The 27,571-nt window shown below is 45.6% G+C and overlaps 1 protein-coding gene across 1 annotated transcript; it reads left to right on the top strand.

Moving 5' to 3' along the window:
- Positions 1-613: 613 nt before the first annotated feature.
- On the top strand, positions 614-27,571 carry LOC137895879 (mucin-5B-like). Its single transcript, XM_068741438.1, is given in 28 exon segments — positions 614-674; positions 816-872; positions 941-1,202; positions 1,875-1,989; positions 2,162-2,276; positions 2,345-2,451; positions 4,645-4,873; positions 7,181-7,306; positions 7,372-7,489; positions 7,635-7,773; positions 11,402-11,512; positions 11,871-11,940; positions 12,527-12,664; positions 15,207-15,371; positions 15,455-15,549; positions 15,641-15,767; positions 18,383-18,638; positions 18,736-18,788; positions 19,046-19,149; positions 19,240-19,391; positions 22,036-22,174; positions 22,319-22,429; positions 22,782-22,961; positions 23,067-23,306; positions 23,836-23,992; positions 25,630-25,755; positions 26,003-26,153; positions 27,424-27,571. Coding segments are annotated over 28 exon segments (3,852 nt in total).

Genomic DNA, 27,571 nt, shown 5'->3' with positions numbered 1-27,571 from the left:
TCTCAACACGTTTGACCAGCAAAAGGAGGACATTTCATCAAATCTTTGTCTCAAGCATTATGTCCAAGCAGAATTGGCCATAATGGTGGTCTGTTGTTCCCACAGCCCCAAACCGGTGGCTGTTTCCTCTTGGAACCTTGAATCATACCTGCAGGTCTGAATGAACCACAGAACCGTGTTTACTTTGTCACTAGCAAGGAACAGAGTACAACTACTTCAATCAACTGAAATATCTCAAGTCATCGTAAGTTTGTAACAAATGGCAAATTATCAAGACCTGGAAAGAAGCTCGTTGTCAAAGGCATTTGTGTGTGTACTAAGCCTATTACATATATGACATGCATACGACCCCCCCAGCCAATCCAGGACACCGCCGCCTGCTCATTGGCCAGAACGTGCACGAGAGACCCAATCACGTAGCGACATGGATTCCACGTGTGTGTGTCGTCTTCCAGTGGCAAGTCAAAGGGGCAAGGCCAGCAGGCTTGAATGGCATGAACCCACGGGAATGCCACTCCCTCACCTACCACGGTCAGACCCCCCCCCCCCCCGGTATAAGGAACTGGACCTTCCTCCCATCTTCCACTGAGTTTCACAGGAGAAGCAAACAGCTATGGCTAACAAGTGGCCGTTGTGTCTGACTCTGTCGGCCATCGTAGCTGCTTGGCACAGCGGTACATACATTATTCTGCCTCAGACTCCCAGACAGACGAGAATATTCATATTATTAGAAGCTTAGCCTTGTTGTACTTGTGTAAGTACTCTGCCTGTTTCAGAGATTGAATTATTGATTACTGACTTATTTCTTTCAACAGAGGCGAAGACTGCTGTGAGCAATTCGTCCATGTCCCAGATACCTGAAGAAATAACAGGTAAGCGTGTCGCTAGGATGTGTACATTTACTCAATGTGTAAGTATTCACTTTAAAACCTCTTTGTAGGCGTGAGTCCCATCCACAATGGCCAGGTTTGCAGTACATGGGGTAATTTCCATTTTAAGACCTTTGACGGGGATGTTTTCCAATTGCACTCCACCTGCAACTACGTCCTGGCCTCTTCCTGCCGGGGCCACTTCAGTGACTTCAACATCCAGCTAAGAAGAGAAGAGGCAGAGGGCCCCCCCACCATCAAAAGCATCATGATGAAACTGGACGGCTCCGTGCTGGAGCTCTCCAGAGGATCCGTGATTGTGAACGGCAAAGCGTAAGTTCTTCCGAAACATTTTCCACCATCTGCAGATTGTATTGCTTCAGCGTGGTTATACTGGCAGGACCTAATTACTATATGCTGCACTGCAAAAAAAAAAAACCTAAACAGGAACAAAATGTATTTAACTCAATGAGCATTAACAGAAAAAGACTTATAAATCTATAAATAAACACACTGGTTAGTTTATAGCTAATCCATGTTGCTAAAGAAATGTTTACAAAGAAGAAACACTTGATGCCTTATTTAATATGCTGTAATCCATTGCAAGGGTGGGCTTGTGAGTAAATAATATCTAAACAGATTGATAATATAATAATAATAACATAAAACTTCTCGTATTAAATTCATCACTGAAGTCAATAAGCTGTTTTGTTCTGGATACATATGATATGATGTTTATGTACTACTACTACCTTTAGCTTAATCTCAAGTGTAACTTGATCTGCAGACCATTTTCCCTGTAGTTGTATTAATACACAGCTGTGGAATCCATGTATTAATACACAGCTGTGTATTAATACACTCCCATGAACTCGCTACCAGCGTCTCAGAACTGAAGAAGCCTCTTGGAGGTGAAACTTGAACAAGTCCAGTAGATTCTTCTTCTTTTCTTGTGCTGTTTGTGATTTATAATGAGGATAATGATGTCGCTTATTTTTGGGGCAGAGCAATTCTACCGTTCAGTCAAGCAGGAGTGCTCGTTGAGGAAACGCCCACCTATATCAAAATCAAAGCAAAGCTGGGACTGGTTGCTCTCTGGAATCAGGATGACTCATTTTTGGTAGGATTATGGCTGCACATAAATATTTTCAATGATTATTATTGTTGGATAAATTGTATATCAGATCCGGGATTCATAATGTGAATGATGTCATCACTAACCCAACGTAAGTTAAAGGAGCCGAGGCTTCATGAATGTCACTAAGATGATATTGATTGTTTTGGTCTCACAGGTGGAGGTAGACCTGAAGTTTAAGAACCACACCTGCGGGCTCTGTGGCGACTTCAACGGGGTCCAGCTGCACGACGAGTTCTACAGCCATGGGAAGTTTAGAGCCACTCCTTGAAGTAACTCCGAATAAGAGCGGCAAAAGAAAGGAGCTGTTTTTATTAAATATTTTACGTTGTGTTAACAGGTGTGAAGATATCACCCTTAGATTTTGGTAATTTCTGGAAGATGGATGGGCCAACTGAATCCTGTTCTGACTATTCACTGGAATCACAGTGGAGCTGTAACGACACGGTCAGTATTCATTCAATAATATCAGAATACTTTATGGATCCCAGTGGGAAATTCAGCACATGCACACTAACGGGCTGCTGTGTGTCTTTAGGATAGGATAAGTTGCAGTTACAAACACATTTAGTACACATTAAACAAACATACCACTGGTGAGAGGTGCCGGGTAGGGGTGGTAATACTTAATCTTAACCCACCTTCTCCTCATTGACTACGCACCCGCGAAGGAGAACAAAGAACCGGAAGAGGGTTTGGTAGAACCCTACAGTTGGAGTTGCCTGTATGCCCCCCCCCCCCCTCGGTCTGTTCGGGGACTTCAACGCCCATGTTGGCAATGACAGTGAGACCTGGAGGGGCGTGATTTGGAGAAATGCCCCCCCTTGATCAGAACCCGAGTGGTGTTTTGTTATTGGACTTCTGTGCTTGTCACAGATTGTCCATAACAAACACCATGTTCAAGCATAAGGGTGTCTATATGTGCACTTGGCACCAGGACACCCTAGGCCGCAGTTCAATGATCGACTTTGTAGTCGTCTCACCGGACTTGCGGCCGCATGTCTTGGACACTCAGGTGAAGAGAGGGGCGGAGCTGTCAACCGACCATCACCTGGTGGTGACTCAACTCGGATGGTGGGGGAGGATGCTGGACAGACCTGGCAGGCCCAAACGTATTGTGAGGGTCTGTTGGGAACGTCTGGCAGAATCTCCGGTCAGAAGGAGTTTTAACTCCCACCTCCGGGGGAGCTTCGACCATGTACCGGGGGAGGCAGGGGACATTGAGTCCGAGTGGACCATGTTTGGTGCCTCCATTGTTGAAGCGGCCGATCGGTGCAGTGGCCGTAAAGTGGTCGGTGCCTGTCGTGGCGGCAATTCCAGAACCTCTTGGTGGACACCGGTGGTGAGGAATGCCGTCAAGCTGAAGAAGGAGTCCTATCAGGCCCTTTTGGCCTGTGGGACTCCAGAGGCAGCAGACAGGTACCGACAGACCAAGCGGAGTGCAGCTACGGTGGTCCCTCTTTTTAAGAAGGGGGACCGGAGAGTATAGTCCAACTACAGAGGGATCACACTCCTCAGCCTCCCTGGTAAGGTCTATTCAGGGGTACTGGAGAGGAGGGTCCGACGGATATTCGAACCTTGGATTCAGGAGGAGCAATGTGGTTTTCGTCCTGGCCGTGGAACTGTGGACCAGCTCTACACCATCGGCAGGGTCCTTGAGGGTGCATGGGAGTTTGCCCAACCAGTCCACATGTGTTTTGTGGATTTGGAGAAGGCATTTGACCGTGTTCCTCGGGGAGTCCTGTGGGGAGTGCTCCGGGAGTACGGGGTGTCGGACCCCTTGATACGGGGTGTCCACTCCCTATATGACCGGTGCCAGAGCTTGGTCCGCATTGCTGGCAGTAAGTCGGACCTATTTCCAGTGCGGGTTGGACTCCGTCAGGGCTGCCCTTTGTCACCGATTCTGTTCAGAACCTTTATGGACAGAATTTCTAGGTGCAGCCAGGGGGTTGAGGGGGTTCGGTTTGGTGACCTCAGGATTGGGTTGCTGCTTTTTGCCGATGATGTGATCCTGTTGGTTACATCAGGCCACGCCCTCCAGCTCTCACTGGATCGGTTCTCTCTCACTGGATCCGAGGCCATGGTTCTCAGAGTAACCATGGTTCTCAGAGGGTGGAGAATAACCTTCTGGCAAACCTTTCAGCTGAAACTTGGGAATTTAGCTTGATCCAATTTGGCAGGTGGTTCCCAGTTTATTTGCATTTCGAGTACCAAGGAGAGACTTGGTAGCACTAAGTCCTTGCCAATTATGTTCCACATGAACATCAATGTACTAGAATATTATATTCCAGTATATGTACAAATAGTAAAGATGTTTTACTCATGCACTTAAAATGAAAGTGAATGCAGCTTGAAATGTGACAGTGTCTTCAGATTCAGTGGTGTCATCTCTTTCTTACAGAGATTGAAATTAGATATTTGTATTCAACTCATATTATGTAATATTATCATATTATGTCAAAAGATATTAAATACAGTTACAGTAAAGTTGTACTTATTGAGGTGCAATACAATAAATAGTTAAACATACTTAGTTACATTTCACCACTGGCTGTCAAGCACATCTCAAGTGTCTGGCAAAATGTTTGCACCCTTTTCTTTTCCTCTCTTTAATTTTCTGTTTGCCTGCCTGTCCTGTAGAAACCTCTGTGCGAGCAAATCCTTTCTGGGCCAGCCTTTAAAAGCTGCCACAGCCTGCTGGATATTACCTCCTTCACTTCGGCCTGCATCGCAGACCTCTGCTACTGTGGCAACAACACAGATGAACATGCGGACTTCTTCTGCCTGTGCAACACTGTGTCTGAGTTCTCTAGACAGTGCGCCCATGCTGGTGGCAAGCCCCACAACTGGAGGACCAAAGAGCTCTGCTGTAAGTTCATTCATTGTGCACTGCTTATTAAACTTTTCACAGATGATGAATATTTTTATTAGATAGAAAGTTAGAGTACAAGTACAGTCACACAGTAGCATGTATTACAGTACAAACAGTCAAACATCCTGTCTAAGAGGAGCATTTCAAAAAAGCCCTTCCGGTCTTGTTTCCGTTGAAAGTCCTCCGTACATAAATCATCGACATTTAACAATACAAATAAAACTAAACTAAACTAACGATAGGACTTTCTTGTACAAACTGGGCTTTCTCTACACATTCTGAGCATGGATTCTATGTCCTTTCCAATCATTTCAGAATAGACCTGGCAAGTAACAAGATAATGTACACTTTCTCTAGGACTAGAGGTTTACACCATGGCAATTGTAGAGTCATGGCTTTGGATGAAAGTCACTTGGACAAAACTTCAGAAAAATTTCCCTCAAATTAAATGTTGGAATTTCTTAAAAGGGCATCGTTAATTTACTACCACAATTGGTTTCCAATAGTTTTGTCGTAAACTGACTTGGTCGTACATTGCTCTATGTTAAATTAATGCATGTATATTACGATACTGCAGGGGTCAGCAACCTTTTTCACGACTCGTGCCAGTTTACAATTTACTTAAGCCTAAAGTGCCAACACTTACTTTTTTAATAAAATAATTTGTAAATTATCTGCTTTTACAGTTTTTGCAGTATTTAAACATGTTCACTGACCTACCAAGTGCCTTAATTGACCCTTATATGTAATTGTATACATCAATGTTTAGCATACTTAGCTAGCGCTGTTTTTACTGATGCCGTTTTTTCTGTGTTTTGCCTCAAAATGCCGCCGTACACTTGATGTCCTACACTCCACACTTTCACAGCAAAGGGCGCATATCACCCAGTCTACTCTGGAAATAAATCCACACTATGTTGGAAAGAACGACTGGAACTTTGTTTACTCGCCATGCTAACACTGCTGCTAGATAGCCGACTGCACTCCCAAGAGTATTGCAGTAATGCGCTGAATCAAGGATCGGCATGATTACATCTGCACACTTGCAGCGTAATGATTTACACTACGTATTAAACACTTACCGTATTGGCCCGAATATAACACGATGTTTTTTGCATTGAAATTAGGCTGAAAAAGTCGGGTCGTGTTATATTCGGGGTCTAGACATTATACCCATTCTGAACGCTAGATGGCGCCAGATATCGTTACAACGAATGGCGAACTGAACTCCCCAGGCTAAAGCAAACGCCTATCATTATTTTATTGCGATGTTTTTCCTTATTCATATGTTGTGAGATGTGTCTGTGTGTGTGTGCGTGTGTGTGTGTGTGTGTGTGTGTGTGCGTGTGCGCGTGTCCAGCTGGGGCGTGTCCCGCCGGAGTGAGCGAGTGTGTGAGAGAGAAAGAGAGAGAGTGCAACTAGGAGACAGAGATATGCGAGCAATAGGAGGAAACGGAGTTTTGTTTAACAGTGCAAGTAAAATAAAGCAGCTTCAGTGATTCAGCACGTCTGGCCGGCGTCCATCTTGTGTTGCTGCGCTTCAGCCTTCGTCCCCAGCGTGGTCTGAAAGTTAACCCCGGAGGTGCTGGAGAACAACGATCTCCCCAGTTAGACTTCACTTTGATGGTTCATGCAGTTATTGCAATTTTGTTGTTTTATCACAGTAGATTAGTTTATTTACATTTTAAAAACCAGAAGCCATTCATTTACAAATGTGATTGCACTTTAGTTCACATATTTAAATGTTCAGATATTAAGATTGTGAGACAGTTTTTGCATGATTTGAATGTGGCAAAATAACATGCTTTTTCTCTCGAATTTATTGTTATAATCATTTGTTTCAGATGTACTGTAATTATTTTCTGTATAAAAATTGAATTTGGTGTTCAAAAAGTATTTTCTCAAACTTGAGTCTTGAAAAAGAGGGGGTCGTATTATATCCGGGGTCGTGTTATATTCGGGCCAATACGGTATTAGTTTAATTGGTATTTAAGAACATTTAGTGTGCTCCATTTCTTGTAAAGTGTTAAATATAATAATAAAATATAAAAAATAAAATTGTGGCCTAGTGGTAGGCGCTGTTGCCTCACAGCAAGGAGGTCATGGGTTCGAATCCGACTTGTATCAGTGTAAAAAAAAAAGGTATGAAGATATGGCTATTGTGGAAGTTAGCATCACACACCCCACGCCAAATCCACACACGGGTCTCTCAAAGGTTGGCGTTGTTATGCTCTTTGGTCGGAGAAAATACATTACATCAAAGTGATGATATAATTAAACTGGTCACGATGCATGTATTCACAGGGAAGTCATGCCCCTACAAGATGGAGTACAAGGAGTGTGGGAGCCCCTGTGCTGATACCTGCTCGAACCCGGAGGCCAGCCACACCTGTGACAGCCACTGTATAGATGGATGTTTCTGCCCTGCAGGTACCTCAGAGTGACGATCACGTGAATACAATGTTTCATTGCAGTAAAATGTTGGCTGTTTTCAGGCACAGTGCTCGATGATTTAAACGGAAATGGTTGCGTCCCACTGAGCAAGTGCTCCTGTAGCTATAACAGCAAGATCTTTGGGCCTGGAGAGTCCTACTCCAGTAACTGCAAAAAATGGTACGATACGCAATGTGTTTAACTGTATGTCAAGGGAACATTAAAGATAATAGAAGATTAAAACAAAACATGAAAACATAGAAAAGACTTTGTTTGAATATAAATCAGTTGTGGAAACGACTGATAATGAATTATATACTAACAGTTTGTGTGAAAGCGGTCAGTGGACGTGCACGGAGGAGAGCTGCCCAGGCACCTGCTCTTTGGAGGGAGGGGCTCACATCAATACCTTTGATGGGAAAATGTACACCTTCCATGGGGACTGCTCCTACATTGTGACTAAGGTAGAACAAAACAGCATCTCTCTCTCTCTCTGTGTTCTGAAACTCATGTTTGCCGAAGAGGTTTGATTTAATTTGTCTGCAAACAGAACCATTCTAATTACAAATGGGTGGGGATTACACACACACACACACACACACACACACACACAAGTGGTGTAATGTCAGTCAAGCAACATAATGGATGCCAAATTGATGGAGTAAGATCGGTTTATAATACCTGGTACTGCATGAGGAACTGTGGTACTGCATGATGAAGTCTGGAGGGACAGACTTTACTTTTTTCAGAACAGTGGCTGTAACACAGCAAATACAGAAACCTCCCAGATGACTCATTGATCGCCATCTTCATCTTCCTCCTGCGCACGAAAACTACTAAAATCGTCTTCTTCAGTAAATTCCACAAATCATTGTAAAAGCCTCAGGATTCAAAAAGCGCCAAAGTCCAAATAATTATGGTACATTTATTCAGGCGTGTTCGGTGAGTTGGAAGGAGGAACAGTGAAGCTACAAGGAAGAGACGTAAAGAAGGGAGAGGACTTCAGGTACCTCGGGTCAACAGAGCAGAGTGATGGAGAGAATGTGGAAAGGAGGTGAAGAATCGTGTGCAGGCAGGCTGGAACGGGGGGAGGAAAGTATCAGGTGTGCTCTGTGATAGGACGAAGGGACAGGTCTACAAGACAGTGGTGAGGACAGCCATGATGGACGGCTTAGAGACAGTGGTGAGGACAGCCATGATGGACGGCTTAGAGACGGTGGTGAGGACAGCCATGATGGACGGCTTAGAGACAGTGGTGAGGACAGCCATGATGGACGCCCTAGAGACAGTGGTGAGGACAGACATGATGGACGGCTCAGAGACAGTGGTGAGGACAGCCATGATGGACGACTTAGAGACGGTGGTGAGGACAGCCACGATGGACGGCTCAGAGACAGTGGTGAGGACAGCCATGATGGACGGCTTAGAGACAGTGGTGAGGACAGCCATGATGGACGGCTTAGAGACAGTGGTGAGGACAGCCATGATGGACGGCTTAGAGACAGTGGTGAGGACAGCCATGATGGACGGCTTAGAGACAGTGGTGAGGACAGCCATGATGGACGGCTTAGAGACAGTGGTGAGGACAGCCACGATGGACGGCTTAGAGACAGTGGTGAGGACAGCCATGATGGACGGCTTAGAGACAGTGGTGAGGACAGCCACGATGGACGGCTTAGAGACAGTGGTGAGGACAGCCATGATGGACGGCTTAGAGACAGTGGTGAGGACAGCCATGATGGACGGCTTAGAGACAGTGGTGAGGACAGCCATGATGGACGGTTAGAGACAGTGGTGAGGACAGCCATGATGGACGGTTAGAGACAGTGGTGAGGACAGCCATGATGGACGGCTTAGAGACAGTGGTGAGGACAGCATGATGGACGGCTTAGAGACAGTGGTGAGGACAGCCATGATGGACGGCTTAGAGACAGTGGTGAGGACAGCCATGATGGACGGTTAGAGACAGTGGTGAGGACAGCCATGATGGACGGCTTAGAGACAGTGGTGAGGACAGCATGATGGACGGCTTAGAGACAGTGGTGAGGACAGCCATGATGGACGGCTTAGAGACAGTGGTGAGGACAGCCATGATGGACGGCTCAGAGACAGTGGTGAGGACAGCCATGATGGACGTCTCAGAGACAGTGGTGAGGACAGCCATGATGGACGGTTAGAGACAGTGGTGAGGACAGCCATGATGGACGACTTAGAGACAGTGGTGAGGACAGCATGATGGATGGCTTAGAGACAGTGGTGAGGACAGCCATGATGGACGGCTCAGAGACAGTGGTGAGGACAGCCATGATGGACGGCTCAGAGACAGTGGTGAGGACAGCCATGATGGACGGCTTAGAGACAGTGGTGAGGACAGACACGATGGACGGCTTAGAGACAGTGGTGAGGACAGACACGATGGACGGCTTAGAGACAGTGGTGAGGACAGACACGATGGACGGCTTAGAGACAGTGGTGAGGACAGCCATGATGGACGGCTTAGAGACAGTGGTGAGGACAGCCATGATGGACGGCTTAGAGACAGTGGTGAGGACAGCCATGATGGATGGCTCAGAGACAGTGGTGAGGACAGCCATGATGGACGGCTTAGAGACAGTGGTGAGGACAGCCATGATGGACGGTTAGAGACAGTGGTGAGGACAGCCATGATGGACGGATTAGAGACAGTGGTGAGGACAGCCATGATGGACGGCTTAGAGACAGTGGTGAGGACAGCCACGATGGACGGCTCAGAGACAGTGGTGAGGACAGCCATGATAGACGGCTTAGAGACAGTGGTGAGGACAGCCATGATGGACGGCTCAGAGACGGTGGTGAGGACAGACATGATGGACGGCTCAGAGACAGTGGTGAGGACAGACATGATGGACGGCTCAGAGACAGTGGTGAGGACAGCCATGATGGACGGCTCAGAGACAGTGGTGAGGACAGACACGATGGACGGCTCAGAGACAGTGGTGAGGACAGACACGATGGACGGCTTAGAGACAGTGGTGAGGACAGACACGATGGACGGCTTAGAGACAGTGGTGAGGACAGCCATGATGGACGACTTAGAGACAGTGGTGAGGACAGCCATGATGGACGGCTTAGAGACAGTGGTGAGGACAGCCATGATGGACGGCTTAGAGACAGTGGTGAGGACAGCCATGATGGATGGCTCAGAGACAGTGGTGAGGACAGCCACGATGGACGGCTTAGAGACAGTGGTGAGGACAGACACGATGGACGGCTTAGAGACAGTGGTGAGGACAGACACGATGGACGGCTTAGAGACAGTGGTGAGGACAGCCACGATGGACGGCTTAGAGACAGTGGTGAGGACAGCCATGATGGACGGCTTAGAGACAGTGGTGAGGACAGCCATGATGGACGGCTTAGAGACAGTGTCTCTGAGGAAAAGACAGGAGGCGGAGCTAGAAGTGGAGGAGATGAAGATGCTGAGGTTCTCCTTGGGAGTGTCCAGGTTGGACAGGATTAGAAATGAGACAATAAGAGGGACAGTGAAGGTTAGACGTTTTGGAGACAAGGTCAGAGAGACCAGACTTTGATGGTTTGGACATGTCCAGAGGAGAGACAGGGGAGAATGTTACATGAATAAATTGACACATTTTCTGATGTCGGTCAGCAACGATCGTCCCTTCTTTGAAAGACCAGCAGCCGCCATTCTCTCTCTCTCTCTCTCTCTCTCTCTCTCTCTCTCTCTCTCATCCCAGCCGGTCAGACCGTCCACCATGAGTCTTAGGTTCTGTCCAAGGTTTCTGCCTGTTAAAGGGAAGTTTTTCCTTGCCTCCGTCTCCAGAGTTCTTGCTCTTGTGGGTCAGGTTGGGTTCTGTGTTTCCCTGCTAATCCTGTAAAGCCTTGAGACGACTTCCTGTTCTGATCTGGAGCTACAGAAATGAAACTGAATTGAATTGAATTGAATTGAATTGAAGCATTGTTATTATTTGTTAGAAATCGGAGACATGCAGAAATAAGCTGATGAACGTTTTGGTTTGCAGCTCCGTCCCTACTCCGCTTTGTCCCGGTCCATTTCCGTGTCTCATTAGCATATGCTGCTGTTTGTCATTTTAGGATTGCGATGGAGCCCAGTTTGTGGTGCAGGGAGAACTGGTGCAGTGTGGACTGACCGACACTGAAACCTGCCTCAAATCCGTTACTTTGGGTTTGTCTGGAGGGGCTAACGTGAGTGTGACACACACACGCACACACACACGCACACACACACGCACACACGCACACACACACACACGCACACACACACACTCACACACACACACACGCACACACACGCACACACACACACACGCACACACACACACACACACACGCACACACACGCACACACACACACACGCACACACACGCACACACACACACACGCACACACACACGCACACACACACGCACACACACACGCACACACACACACACACACACACACACACACACCTTCCACATTTTCTTCTCACAAAAGCATGTCTTCTTCTTTCTGAAACAATGTTCTTCCTTTGAATATGTGTCTTGTTTCTTTTCGGTGAAGCTGATCACCATCCAGCCCAGCGGCGGCGTTTTTGTGAATGGCATCTACGCTCAGCTACCCTTCTCTGCCGGTGAGACTCTCTACGCGCGCACAAATCCAAACATGCTGGGCATTATTTAAAATGTAGAGACAATCATTTATTAATCATTTTAACTGCAATTGACAACAGCAGATGAGATTTTTTTCGCAATGTAAATTCTATTCTGGATTTGATGCCTGCGACACAACAGCTGGAACAATATGTCCGTGTTTAACAACAACACTAAGTAAGCATTTGAAGAGAGGAACTTTTGCCTGGAATTCTGAACCATTCTTGCCTGAAGTTGTTCAACATTCCAAGGTTTCCCTTGTTGTTGTTGTTTTTAAGATAGTGGCGCAGTGGGTAGTGCAGTTGCCCCACAGCAAGAAGGTTCCTTGAAGGGTCAAGGATCGGATAAAAATGGTCAAATAATGGATTTTCATGCTGGAAGTTGTGATTTTCAGAGTTAACCAAAAATGACCCTCTGGGAGTTTATATATATAAACTGCTGGTGTTACTCCTAAATTACTCGGAGGCAGGGTCTGTTCTAAAATGTAAAATCAAATAATATTAAATGTAAAGACATTTCATTTGTCGTCCCCTCTTCCATCGCTTTAACTCTGCCCACCAACACCAGCTGGGATCTCCGCCTTCAGAGCGTCCTCCTTCTTCCTGATCGTGCAGACGTCCATTGGGATGTCGTTGGAGGTGCAGCTGCAGCCAGTCATGCAGCTCTACGTCATGGTGAACGCCGACTACCGGGCCAAGACCTGCGGTATGGTGAAATGATCAGCCCGGCTCCTCAGACGGAAAACATCTCTTTCATATTGTGGCATCGTTGGATGCTTGATTCGGTCAATAGCAATAATTGAACAGGGAAATCTACATACTTGCAGAAAGCAATGATGCCTTTTAACCTGCTAGTAATCTGGTAGTAGATGACACGTCGATATCCTCATAAAGATTCAAGATTCAAGATACTTTATTGTCATGATGCGAACATAATAAAATCGTGAGAAGGCCCACGGCTTAAGGCACACATCGGAACATAATCAAATCAAAAATTCTCTCTCTTATAGAAACAATATATATATACACAGAGAGAGTGAGAATCACAAGCAATGGTGCAAAATAGCAGCAGCAGCAACAGGGTCCCATAAAGCGTCCCAGATCGCTACGAGGGAACGACTGCTTTCACAGCTCGGGGGAAGAAGCTGTTCCTGAGCCTCGCTGTGCTGCTTCTTATTGTCCTGAACCGCCTCCCTGATGGGGGTGGGACAAACAGTCTGTGGCCCGGGTGGGTGGGGTCTGTGGGCGGGACAAACAGTCTGTGGCCCGGGTGGGTGGGGTCTGTGGGCGGGACAAACAGTCTGTGGCCCGGGTGGGTGGGGTCTGTGGGCGGGACAAACAGTTTGTGGCCCGGGTGGGTGGGGTCTGTGGGCGGGACAAACAGTCTGTGGCCCGGGTGGGTGGGGTCTGTGGGCGGGACAAACAGTCTGTGGCCCGGGTGGGTGGGGTCTGTGGGCGGGACAAACAGTCTGTGGCCCGGGTGGGTGGGGTCTGTGGCGATGCGTCTGGCCCTCCTCTGGACTCTGGAGGTGTAAACAGAGTCCAAATCAGGCAGACGGTGACCCACAATCCCCTGAGCTGTCCTCACCACCCGGGATAGGTCCTTCCTGTCCTGCGCCGTGCAGCTGCCGTCCCACACGGTCGCACTGAGACACAGGATGGTGTCAAGGTCTTCATTTTCAAAGCGAATTCTGGCATCCAGACAGCGGGACGCGTTTCGTAGTGCCGTAGTCAGAAGCGTCTGATGCCACTGAAGAACACGGCGTGTGGCTTTTTGTCACTTCTGTCATCATTGGTGTTTTTAATTCTCTGAAGCAAATCTCCACAGAGGCACATCTGTTACTATGGACACAGCTTTTGTGCGACCACATGACTTGCTAGTTTACCTCCACAGTCTGTCCCACCGATGCGGGACAGCGTCTCAATCGGTGGGACGCTTGGTCACCCTAATGCACACACAATCCTAACAGGCACGTCTTCCATGTAACCCTCATGACGGCTAGTGGCTGCGAGGGGACACCAGAACGCAGACAGAGACAGAGATTCAAAGCTCCATTTGCTCTACTAGGCCCTCTACTGGATAAACAATGTATAACAGGCAAATGTATCAGTTAAGAGCAATTAGAAACTGCCAGCTAAATAAAGTATATAATTATTATATTGAATGAAATCACAATCAGACTCCGGTCCACACAATAAACACAATGTGAGAGATCTCCACGGTGGTTCACGCCCCGACCGACAATTCACTCCTCGAACCAGCGGGGGTGTGGCCGGCCGGCGAGGCTTCGGACGCCACGTTCATACGTCATTGATACCTGCTTCACATAGCACGGCCTGGATTACTCGTCAATACAGAACGTGCTATTTATCCTCATCTATACAGGAACACTTTGCAATGCTCTTTTATTGATATTGTTCGGGTTTTCCTTAACCCTCCCCGGTTCTTCTTCTCCGTGTGGGTGCGTGGTCAATAAAGAGGATTTGGGTCATGATTAAGATATTTATATAATATGCAGATCAATACAAGTTGGTTCAGATATCAGCGCTGAGGTTCGATCCTGCTCCGTGTGTGAGTCTCAGGTCCGAACAAAGGGCCGCCCTCTGCGTCCGCGTCTTTCTATGTCCATGAGTCCGGCCCCCTCCAGGTGGGGGTCCCGCCCCAGCCAATCTAAGCCCATGTTTATCTGTGTTGTGTGACGTCACTGTTGTGATGCGTTCAATTGAAATCAGTCATTACAATAACAAACTAAATGTGGTGCGTTCCTAGTGGTGTCGGCGTGTAATTACTTTGTGGAATCCCATCTAAATACGTAAATTCCCTACAATATCTTTTGTTGACATGAGAGAATAAGATAATAATAATGCTGCATTGATTTTATACAGCTCCTTTCTAGGTACTCAGACCCTTTACATGTGCATCATTCAATCACTCCATACTCGGTAAGGTGACGGGGCGGGGCCGCACCATCGGTCCTCCTGACCCCACCGACATTCACCCGTTCACTACATTCACACAGGCAACGTGGGTGAAGCGTCTGAGCCGGGAATCGAACCGCCAACCTCTCGATCATAGGACGACCCGCGCCACCGTCGCCCCACCAAGCTTTATGCTCGCCTAGATGATAAAGCTATAGTTATTTTATTATTGTGAAATACTTTGTGCTTTTTATATCTATTATTATGTTTTACTTCTTTACCTACAGAATGGCATTTTAACGTTATGGTGTCATTATGGTGCCTTGCAGGTCTGTGTGGAAACTTCAACAGCAACCAAGCTGATGACTTCCTAAAGCTCAGCGGCGTTCCAGACGCCACAGCGGCCGGCTTCGCCAACAGCTGGAAGACGCGTGCTGGTTGCCCGAATGTTAAGAGCAACTTTGAGAACCCATGTAGTCTTAGTCTGGAAAATGGTAGTTCTGAATCCTTCAGATTACATCTCGTCGCTGTGGGTTTTATCAGAATGACTCACGTTGGTCTTTTTTGCCAATAACAGAGAAGTATGCCCAGTACTGGTGCTCCAAACTCAGTGACCCTCAGGGTGCGTTCACTGACTGTCATGCTGAGATCAGTGCAGAGACTTACCAAGAGGTGAGTCCCACAGCTCGTACATGTTCGTATGGCAGGAGCCAGCTTGCAGGGAATCTTACTGAGTGTTTCTTGTTCTTGTTGTTCCTGGAAGAACTGCATGTATGACAGCTGTAACTGTGAGAACAGTGAAGACTGCATGTGTGCTGCAGTTTCTGCCTATGCCCATGCTTGTGCAGCTGCAGGGATCCTGATCAAGAGCTGGAGGAAGACCATCTGTGGTAAGTAATGGGTGAAGTGTCATTGTTCACAAACATCTTTCTCTTCAACTGAAGAAGATAGGGACTAAAAGCAAATCAAACGCAGATGGGTTTTTCAAAAACTTGATTTCTTAGCATAAAAGGTTCTGAAATTAATCTTGGAGCTCTTGCTTTTGATATTTGAAAATTTGGACGGCGATCAGTTCTGCTTGATACATTTACGTAGTGTGGTTGAAGACACTTTACCTCTCATCCTTCTTCTTCAGTTCTAAATGACTGGTAGAGAGTCCAGACACTTTTATACTCCTCTCATCTTCCGTTCCTGTCTAAGATTTTTGAGAAAGCAGTTACAAGTCATCTGTATTAATTCTTACAAGACAATCAGTTGTTTGAGGTTTTCCAGTCGGGTTTCAGAGCTCATCATAGCACAGAGACAGCATTAGTTAAAGTCACCAATGACCTTTTAATAGCGTCTGATAATGGACTTGTCTCCGTGCTTATTTTATTAGATCTCAGTGCAGCCTTTGACACAATAGATCATCAGATTCTGTTACAGAGGCTGGAACAGTCTGTTGGTGTTAGAGGATCTGCATTGAACTGGTTTAGATCATATTTATCTGATAGATTTCAGTTTGTACGTGTTCATGATGAATCCTCTACGTACACTGAAGTTAAATATGGAGTTCCACAGGGTTCAGTGTTTGGACCTATTCTGTTCACGCTGTATATGCTTCCCTTAGGTAACATTATAAGAAAACACTGTATAAATCTCTGCTGCTATGCAGATGACACACAATTATACCTGTCAGTTTAGGAAGACAAAACCAACCAGTTAGTTAGTCTTCAAACTTGACGTATGGATATTAAATCCTGGATGACCAAATTTAAATAAAACTGAACTGAAGTATTGTTTTTTTTTTGTCCAAAAACATATCAGAAATATTTGTTCTAGTGATTGAAGTTCGTCTGGGGCCCAATCAAGCTTTGACTTTGATTGGGCCCCAGACCTCATACTTTCGAGCACCTCCCACAAGATACTATGAGGGACTCAGGCAAATGCCTTCCCCAAATCCAGAAAACATATGTTGACTGGTTGGGCGTACTCTCAAGAACCCTCGAGCACCCGATGGAGGGTGTAGGGTTGGTCTATTGTTTCACAACCGGGACAAAAACCACGTTGTTCCTCCTGCATCTGAGGTTTGACTGTCGATCAAATTCTCCTCTTCAGCACCCTGAAATAGACTTTCCCCGGGAGGCTGAGCGCCGTGAGCCCCCTGTAGTTGGAACAAACCCTCCACCACACCGGTCTGCCAGTCCAGAGACACTGTCTCCAAACGCCATGCAATATTACAGAGACGTGTCAACCAAGACAGTCCCTGCCCATCCAGAGACTTAAGATACTCAGGGCAAATCTCATCCACCCTCGGTGCCCTGCAACAAAGGAGCTTGACAACCATCCCAGTGACTTTAGCCCGGGTGATGGATGAGTCCACCGCTGATATCTCCCTCTCTGCTTTCTCCATAGAAGACATGGTAACATGATTGAGGAGACTCTCAATGTATTAATTCCAAAATACCAGTCTGCTGTGGGTTACAAAAATTTCAAAAAGCAGACTGGAGAGCAGAGCTTTCAGTTATCAAGCTCCTTTATTGTGGAATCAGCTCCCTGATTGGTTCATGAGACAGACACCATATCTTCAAGAGAAGACTAAAGACTTTCCTTTTTAACAAAGCTTAAAGTTTATCCATATCAATATGCTGCCATATGATGGAATAACCTCCTATGACACACTGAGCTCCTCCCCCTTTATCTGATTATTCATGTTATAAATATATGTCAGTAATCTCTCTCTCTTCCTGTAGTCTTGTTCTCGCTCTCCCTCTGTTTGTCCCTCTCTCTCTTTCAGGTCCTTCTGTCCGTGGTGCTGCAGAACCTGGACCTGTGTCCCTCAACACTGATGCCCTTATCGCTAGCTTTAGCATTTATAACTTTATATCGCTAGCATTAGCATCTATAGCTTTATATCGCTAGCATTAGCATTTATAGCTTTATATCGCTAGCATTAGCATCTATAGCTTTATATCGCTAGCATTAGCATTTATAGCTTTATATCGCTAGCATTAGCATCTATAGCTTTATATCGGTAACATTAGCATTTATAGCTTTATATCGCTAGCATTAGCATCTATAGCTTTATATCGGTAACATTAGCATTTATAGCTTTATATCGCTAGCATTAGCATCTATAGCTTTATATCGGTAACATTAGCATTTATAGCTTTATATCGCTAGCATTAGCATTTATAGCTTTATATAGCAGCTATTTAATCAGTGGTTTGCTCAGCAGCTTATATGTTGTCAATCACTGGATGTTGCGTAAATACATTGTTTTTGTCTGTTCCCGTTCTCTCTGTCGATCACGCTCTCTCCCTCTCTTTGTTTTTGATTACCTGTCCTTGTCTCTCTCTCTGCCCACATTGGGTTCTATCTTTCCCTGCAGGTCTTTCCCTACTACACCTATAAAGTGCCTTTAGAAAACTTTCTGTGATGATCTGGTGCTATTGAAATAAGAATGAATTGAATTTGTAATATAACATTCCTAAAACCTTTTGTTTCTGTGCTCTGACATCCTCAGGAAAATATGCCAGCTCCTGTCCAGAAGGCATGGTGTATGCCTACAGCATCACATCCAGCAATCGCATATGTCGGTGCATTGGCTCCACAGACCTCAGCTGTCACTTCTCCTTCCCATCTGTCGACGGCTGTGTCTGTGCAGAGGGAACATATCTGGATGACTCTGGGAAGTGTGTCCTGCCAAAGGACTGTCCTTGTTATGACCAGGGCTCAGTGGTGCCTACTGGGCAGGTTGTCAACAAGGACGGGGTCATGTGGTATGAGAAGCATGCACGTTGATTCAGTGGAATTGTAGTCACGTGATAGTCACATGACTTTATGCGCATCGATTTCTTTTTACTTTTGCTCCACTAGCACCTGTAAGGAGGGCAAACTCAGCTGCATTGGAGAGTCTCCTATACAGCCATGTAAGTGACAAAACACACATTGCATTAAATTGCATTAAATTGGTTATACTAAATTGGTTCTGACCAATCAGTCAGCTTCTCAACTGTAATTATTATACATATTCAACAAAAACAACGTATTTTTTGGTTTTACAACCTTAGACTTGGACATTTAGTTCCAAAGTCATCCAATTTGTTATAGAATGTTAAATATTATCCATGAGAGAGCATCTTATCATCTTATAATTGTATCTATAATCTTATCGATCCTCTTCAAGCAAGCTGTGCTCCTCCCATGGTTTTCTACAACTGCTCTGCTAATGGCCCAGCTGCAAAGGGAACAGAGTGCGAGATGGGCTGCAACACATTAGACCTGGCCTGTGTGAGTCACCGGTTCACACACACACACACACACACACACACGCACACACACGCAGCAGAAACCAATGCTAGGATATGCTCTTTACCCCAGATGCCCACTGGGTGCGTGTCTGGCTGTGTGTGTCCCTCTGGAACGGTATCTGATGGTCGTGGAGGTTGCATTAAACCAGAGGCCTGTTCTTGTGTTCAAAATGATGTCTCCTACAAGCCTGGAGAAACCATCAAGTTGGACTGCAACATTTGGTAAGTTAAAGGTGGAACTTGGAGAGCACATACTGCTCAAAGCAAATGCATGAATTCCATTACAGTGACTGCTCACCAGACTCTGCCTTTGATCAGCTTCGTGTGATGACGTGTAACGAATCAAAGGTTTCAGGGAGGCAGATGGTCTGGATCATCAGATATTGATAGATCAATGTATATGCCATCCATACCATGCCAGAATCTCATCGCTTGTTCCTCTCCCTGGACAGAGGAATTAAATCTAATTTGTTTTGCGCAAATTATCAAAATATGCCACACATCCATGGCAACTGGACTTGTTCAATTTAGATCAAAGACCTTTCACCTCTCATCCAAGAGACTTCTTCAGTTCAGGTTTAACCAAACCTTTAGTCAGCTTTCAAATCCTGCCGGGGAGCATTAGCATTCATAAAGGAAATGCTAATGCTCCTGGAGAGTCTGATTGTCTTGGTGATTTCGGTCCCTTCTTTGTTTCCAACTTCAACTAGAAAACGACAATCAGAGATTGCAGACCCCGCCTCCAAAAGACTATTGGATCTTGTGAGTCAGTAAACAGGGCTTCCGGATCAGAGGGGCCAAACCTGCTCTAGCTTGCTGCTCCGGAACGTACTACAAGACTCCTTCTGGACTCTTTTTCCCATCATGCCATTCGTGTCCCTCCCTCTTAAAGTGGCAGTGTACAGCACAGGCACAATTCCAGATGTAAAAATAATTCTAGAATCTGGATCCAGATCCGGATCAACGCCATTCTCGGGGAGGACCGAGCCACGGACAGAACCTTGCTTGTGTAAAACTTACAAGTCGATTGGGTTACTAGTTTTTGAGTTATGCGCTCGGACAGACAAACAAACAAACAGACAGACAGACAGACAGACAAACAGACAAACAAACGCACCCAATTGCAATACCCTCGCCTCTTCGGCGAGGGTAAATAAACAAGACTAGACTGCCAGAAAAACGGTCAATCACAGTGAGAATGACAGTTACCTTCTGAGCTGGTACCAGGGGCGGTGGGGAATAGGCAGCGTTTGAAGGAAACCGGAGGGTGCCTGGTGCAAATCCTTGTGATGAGCACAGGTGGGTAGTGTCTGCCCTCATGGGCAGCCTCCAGAACCACTGCCGCAGTAAGGCTATAGTACGTTCTCTTCCTGGGTGACATGCCAGGTGAGAGGAGCGGCCCCATTGCAGGACCAGCGAGCATCAGGGCATGTGCTGGGGGGAGAATTATCTCTGAGAGCTTGCCTCACCTGCTCTTCCACCTCCAATGTAGCCAATCCCACCACACAGGTAGGAAGAAGGATGAGGTCTGGCTGAGGGGACGCATGGTCTGGTTGCTGGTGTCTGGACAAGGCATCAGATTTTGGGTTATTGGGCCCTCGATGATACAAGAGGCAAAAGTTGAAATGGGTAAAGAACAGTCCCCACCTGGCTTGCCGTGAGTTCAACCTCTTGGCAGTCCGCCAAGATGTACTCCAGGTTCATGTGGTCAGTCCACACTGGGAATGCCCCCCCCCCCCCCCCCCCCGGCCAGTGCCGCCACTCCTCGAGGGCCAGTTTAACTGCCCGATTCCCAACATTGTGATATATCTCGGCTGGCAAGAACTTGCGGGAGAAGAAATCACAGGGGTGGGCTGCTGGGGAAACACGGCACCCACCCCGGAGTCTGATGCGTCGACTTCCACAATGAACTGGAGAGAGGGGACTGGACAGGCTAATATGGGTGCAGAGATAAAGCAACTCTTTAACTTACAAAAAGCCTGATGTGCAGTTGGAGTCCACTGGAAGGAACTCGTCTGAGAGGTGAAATTGGCGAACCCGAGGAACCGTTAAAGTTCCTTGCAGGAGGAAGGCGCTGGCGACTCCGTAACAGCTATGATCATTCCTGGGTCCATCCTGATCCCCTCGGCGCTCACGACGAAACCCAGAAAAGTCACTTTGTGAACTTGGACCTCGCATTTTTTGGCTTTCAAGAATAGTTGGAGAACCTTACATACATGGATTATATGTTCCTGCTCACACTTGTAAAAGATGAGCATGTCATCCAGACACCCAAATACATGGATATTAAGCATGTCTCTGAGGACACCATTTAGCAGGGCCTGAAAACACTGCTGGGGCATTTGTGAGGCCAAAAGGCATGACCAGCTCATAGCGGCTGCTCGGAGTGTTGAAAGCAGATTTCCACTCTGCCCCCTCCCTTAGATGGTAAGTGTTCCACAGATCCAGCTTAGTAAAAATAGTCGAACCTTGGAGTCTTTCAAATGCAGGTGAAAGAAGAGGGAGTGGGTACCTATTGGGCCAGAGGGTCTTATCTCTCTTCTCGACAAAGAAGAAGCCAGCACCAGCAGGAGAGGATGAGGGTCATTCGGGTTGGACTCTCACCATACATGTAATGTTTGTGGAGCATTGGAACATTAGCACACTGGATAAGCTTCACACTTTCATATTTTCTCCGTCCTTAGGATCCACGGTACAATTTTCCCTGAAATGTGTTAAAAATGTTCTTATTGCAAACACAAAAATGCAAAACTCTGCTTTCTTCCAGATATAAGTAAACACTGTGAACCCAGAGAGGTAAAATCAGAAGGTGTATTTCTCATCTGTCATTGTAAGCCTAATGGGTTCTCATTTGTATTGATTACAGTACCTGCAAAGACAGGAAGTGGGAGTGCACCAACAACCCTTGTGACGGAACCTGCTCTGTCTATGGGGCTGGACACTACATGACATTTGATCAGAAACGCTTCATCTTTGAGGGCAGCTGTGAATATATTCTCACTCAGGTACGCTTGAATGTACAGATGGTGAAACAGGCACATCTCACGCAACTATTAGGACAGTAGACGGCATGAGTAAAACAAGAAAGAAACAAACATATTTCATATTTTACATTGGTTTTAAGTACCTTTGTGTGTGTACTTCCTCAGGACTACTGTGGCAGTGCTGAGAGCAATGGAACCTTTAGAGTGATCACTGAGAATGTTCCATGTGGAACCACAGGAACCACCTGCTCCAAGACCATCAAGATCTTCCTAGAGGTAGATTGTCAGTATAAAACCTCATTGGGAAATGTCCACGTTGTCTGACAATACAAGCGGCTGAACTGAGGCCGCTACAGGAATCCAAACGATGGAAAATCCTCACAGCCGTAAATACTTTTCACAGTGTAGAGAAATTGTTTAGTATTTTCTGAGAAGTTTCGCATGTTACTTAGACATACAAATTGCCATGTTTGTGACATCTCAATGCTTCACCTTCATCAGACAAATAGCATGTGACAAAAAAAGAGTTGTGCTGAATGAATGAACGTTTAAAACCAAGATTCAATGTGAAGATAACAGCAGAGTTTATCGCAAATTGACCAACAATCAATTTCTTACTAATGTCCAGAGTGCAAAGCTGATTCTGACAGAGGGAAACTATCAGCTGGTTTCAAGTGGAAGTGAGGAAACGCGTCCATTCCGTTATAGCACGATGGGTATCTACCTGGTAATTGAAGCCAGCAATGGACTCGTTCTCTGGTGGGACAGGAGGACCAGTTTGTTTATCAAACTCAGCCCAAAATATAAGGTAACTCTAGAATATGTGAATCATTTAAATGCATATGTCACACGATGCGAGTTTGTGCCAGTGTTTATGCTGAACAGCCTGATTTTAGAGAATCTACCGTTTCAGGGTCGCGTGTGTGGGCTGTGTGGCAACTATGATGACAATACCAATAATGACTTCAGCACAAGGTGCCATGCCGTGGTGGTAAACCCGCTTGTGTTTGGGAACAGCTGGAAAGACTTGCCAACCTGCCCCGACACTCACGATGTCGCCAGTCCGTGTGCAGCCAATCCGTACAGACACTCGTGGGCCCAGAAGCAGTGCAGCGTCATGAGGAGTGACGTCTTCTCTGCCTGCCACTCGACCGTAAGCCAAGTCTCTTATCGCCGCTGTGTGTGAGTTAATCTGCTTGTTTCCAACACTGACTCAGGATGAGATAAGAACTGCTGAACAAACCATGATTATTGTTTTTGATTGTCATTTATTCAAAAACGACAACTTGATTTACCATAAAAGTCATTTGATTGATGAACAATAGTCTTCCAATTGCACCAGCGCATATTCTTGATCAGAAAAATCATTTTTGGAGTACAGTATATAGGATACTATTCGGATCCTTTGCATAATTAAAGTAGCAATGCAGAAATAATCCATCACATCAACAGTCCTGTGGTCAAAGATTTACGGACTCACGGATGTTCAAACCAGTTACTAAATTGCAGGTGCTTCTCAAGTATTTTTGCAGCATTTTATTGTTGTAATTGTCAGAATTGTTGATTTTATAACAAAGAGCAATCCGCAAGTCCTTCTCATTTCAGAGTTACATTTTGTTCTGTAGAGCTGGTCTACAGAAACCATCAAGCTCATTGGTTTTTCATCAAATGCACGTTTGCAGGTGGATCCGACGGCGTACTACGATGCATGTGTGTTTGACTCCTGTGCGTGCGACACTGGAGGAGACTGCGAGTGTTTCTGCACTGCTGTGGCTGCTTATGCTCAATCCTGTAATCAAGCTGGCATTTGTATACGATGGAGAACTCCCAAGATCTGCCGTGAGTTACCAGGCGGAACCATTTCAAATGCTGTGTTTAAATAGGACATATTTAGGATGGAATTTACGTATTTATAAACGTTGGACTAATGTAGTAGATATTATAGTTAACCTAACCCTGACTAAACTTCACTGCAAATGCAGTTCTGTTTGCTTCTGCCATGTATTGATAAAATATTACGGTGTTCAACAAATCCCTTTTTATTGTTTTACCTGAAAATATCGTATTATATTTATTATTCATTCATTGGGCGGCACAGTGGGTAACGCTGTAGCCTCGCAGCAAGAAGATTCCGGGTTCGATTCTTTTCTGTGCTGGGTTTGTATGTTCTCCCCGTGTCTGCGGCGGTTCTCCAGCTTCCTCCAACCTCCGAAAACAAGCAATTCAGGTGAAATGGTCGACGCCAAATTGTCAATAGGTATGAGTGTGAGTGTGCATTGTTGTTTTTCTCGTGTGGCTACGTGATGACATGGCATAGAGTCACCTCACCGGTTACCATGGCAGCGTACAAATGCGCATGTGCGTGCTTTGAATTTAGTTCCTGTTTCATTTTCAGAGGCATTTCTGATAGAGCTGTTTGAGACAGAAATGAGGGACGCTGTCCTGCAGCATCTGTTTGAGACAGAAATGAGGGACACTGTCCTGCAGCATCTGTTTGAGACAGGAATGAGGGACGCTGTCCTGCAGCATCTGTTTGAGACAGAAATGAGGGACGCCGTCCTGCAGCATCTGTTAGAGACAGAAATGAGGGACGCTGTCCTGCAGCATCTGTTTGAGACAGAAATGAGGGACGCTGTCCTGCAGCATCTGTTTGAGACAGAAATGAGGGACGCTGTCCTGCAGCATCTGTTTGAGACAGAAATGAGGGACGCTGTCCTGCAGCATCTGTCTGAGACAGAAACGAGGGACGCTGTCCTGCAGCATCTGTTAGAGACAGAAATGAGGGACGCTGTCCTGCAGCATCTGTTTGAGACAGAAATGAGGGACGCTGTCCTGCAGCATCTGTTTGAGACAGAAATGAGGGACGCTGTCCTGCAGCATCTGTTTGAGACAGAAATGAGGGACGCTGTCCTGCAGCATCTGTTTGAGACAGAAATGAGGGACGCTGTCCTGCAGCATCTGGTTGCTATTTTGACCAAAGACTGTTATAGGCATTTCATATAAGTGTTTAGGAACTGTGTTTAGGAACTGTCATGTACAGTCTTTACCAAAGTAGAACATACATTGCCTTTTGTCCAGAGAAGGTAGTATTCCATCAGTCACTACTGAACATCGACCCCTTCCTAATTTCCACTACTTCAGCGCCTCAGAGCAAAACAACTACTGTACTTCCCAGCAGCTTCATAGTGGCTGCTGGCCATGACAGTGGTTCAGTGTGAGCATGATAGGCTGCATGATCTCAAGCTTCCCTAAAAAGAGAGGACTGCTTTGAACAACAATTAAAAATGTGAATTTTAAGTTATCGTTATAAATGTGCATTGCCATTTTCATCCACATTGCAGGGCTCTAGCTTCATTGCCTGATGAGTATGAGAAAGAAAATATAACTATGATCAACCACCATCTAAAATCATGATGCTCAATGAATAGTTTTATTGGTACCATTTTGTACTAATTAAATATAATTATCTGTTCCAGCTCTCTTCTGTGATTACTACAATCCACCTGGTGAATGTGAATGGCACTACATGCCATGTGGATCTTGTACAAAAACATGCAGGAACCCCTTAGGAGACTGCTCTGCACAGATGCCTCCTCTAGAAGGTGCCCAAGGTTCTAAAAATGAAAATTAATCGGATCACATCAAAGAACCAACACGATTTGGCAGAACATGTGACTATTCTGACTGAGTTTTTATTGTTCTGTTTAAAAGTTGCTAATCACTATTACAATGCCATACTTAAATACAAGTATACAAATACAACTGGTACCACAACTGGTGGTACCAATGGTTTAAGCAATGCCAACAGGTGCCAATTTCATACAAAGCAAAAACGTATTTTTTTATTAGGTTGCTATCCGGAGTGTCCACCTACACAACCATTCTTTGATGAGGACACAATGACTTGTGTTGATAAAGAGCAATGTGGCTGCTACGATAAAGAGGGGAGATACCATCATAATGGTGACAAGGTGCCAACAACTGAGAACTGTCAAACATGGTAAGTCTTCCTTATCTCTGTCAATCAATCTTATATCTTTGTGATGAGATCAAACAAATCAAAACTGAAGAAAGACTTCACAGGAAAGATTGTTCTCTCTCTCTTAAAGCATATGCAGTTCAATGACCATCCAATGCCATCCTGATATTCAAGGTAGAGACATATTTAGAGTAATTATAGAATGCAAGAAAACGTATTCACTTATTTTATGTAATGTTTATAGTACATTTGCTTTTTTACAGCCTGTAATTGCACATATGCTGGGAATGAATATTTGCCTGGCGATACTATTTATAACACAACTGATGGACATGGTAACTGCATCACAGCAGTGTGTCTGAAGAATGGCACAATTGACAAAAGGTCATACCGATGCTCAGTAACGACACCAGTAACACGTATACCTACAGGAACTACATCACCCACCCAGTCTCCAACCACCTTTATTTTTACATCAACCCCAACAGGTATGGACAAATATATTGAATTTGGAACATCACGCCAGATAAAGAATAATATTTAAGATCAGACTTCCAATCATCATCTCTATTATGTGTGTCCACAGAGCATATAACATGCAATCCTTGTAAATGGTCGCAGTGGTATGATACAAGCTTCCCCACACTAGGAAGTCCAGGAGGAGACTATGAAACTTATGAGAGGATTAGAGAGGCTGGGCACCAGATATGTGACAAACCAAGTCAGATCCAATGTAGAGCTGAGAAATTCCCCAATGGCACCAATGTGGGACAAGTGATTCAATGTAGCCTGGCTAAGGGGCTGACATGCAGAAACAAAGACCAGTCAGGACCATTGTATTTGTGCTTCAACTACCAAATTAGAGTTCTGTGTTGTGACTATGGTGAATGCCCAACAATGCCAACACTTTCTACAATGCCTGTAAAGTCAACCACAAAGACTCCAGTAATATCCACAACAACAGAACAGGTTACCAGTACACCTTGCCATGAAACAACATGCTCCTGGTCAATATGGATATCTTCAGATGGCCCTGAATATGGTGCTGATGGTGGGGACAATGAAACTATTCAACATATCATCGAGAATGGATATGCCATCTGTGATAATCCAGTGGCAGTGAAGTGTCAGGCTCGTCATTATCCAGGACTTCCCCTAAATCAAGTGGGACAACAAGTGACATGTAATAACCAAGGCCTACTGTGCAAGAACAGCCTACAGTATCCACCCATATGTTTAGATTACGAAATAAGGGTGAAGTGTTGCAAAACTGCGCAATGCATCACGACAGTGAAATCTACAACCAATCCTATTTCAACCATGGCAACGTCGACACCATCAACCACAAAAGAAAAAACTACCCATCATTCAACAAAAAACAAAATGACTACATTTTCTACCACGACCCCTATGACACCTACATATGCACCTACACATGA

Source organism: Brachionichthys hirsutus, chromosome 1 (genome assembly GCF_040956055.1).
Source record: "Brachionichthys hirsutus isolate HB-005 chromosome 1, CSIRO-AGI_Bhir_v1, whole genome shotgun sequence".
Lineage (NCBI taxonomy): Eukaryota > Metazoa > Chordata > Actinopteri > Lophiiformes > Brachionichthyidae > Brachionichthys > Brachionichthys hirsutus.
The sequence above is the reverse complement of the archived record's forward strand: the minus strand, read 5'-3'. Positions and strand labels throughout refer to the sequence as shown.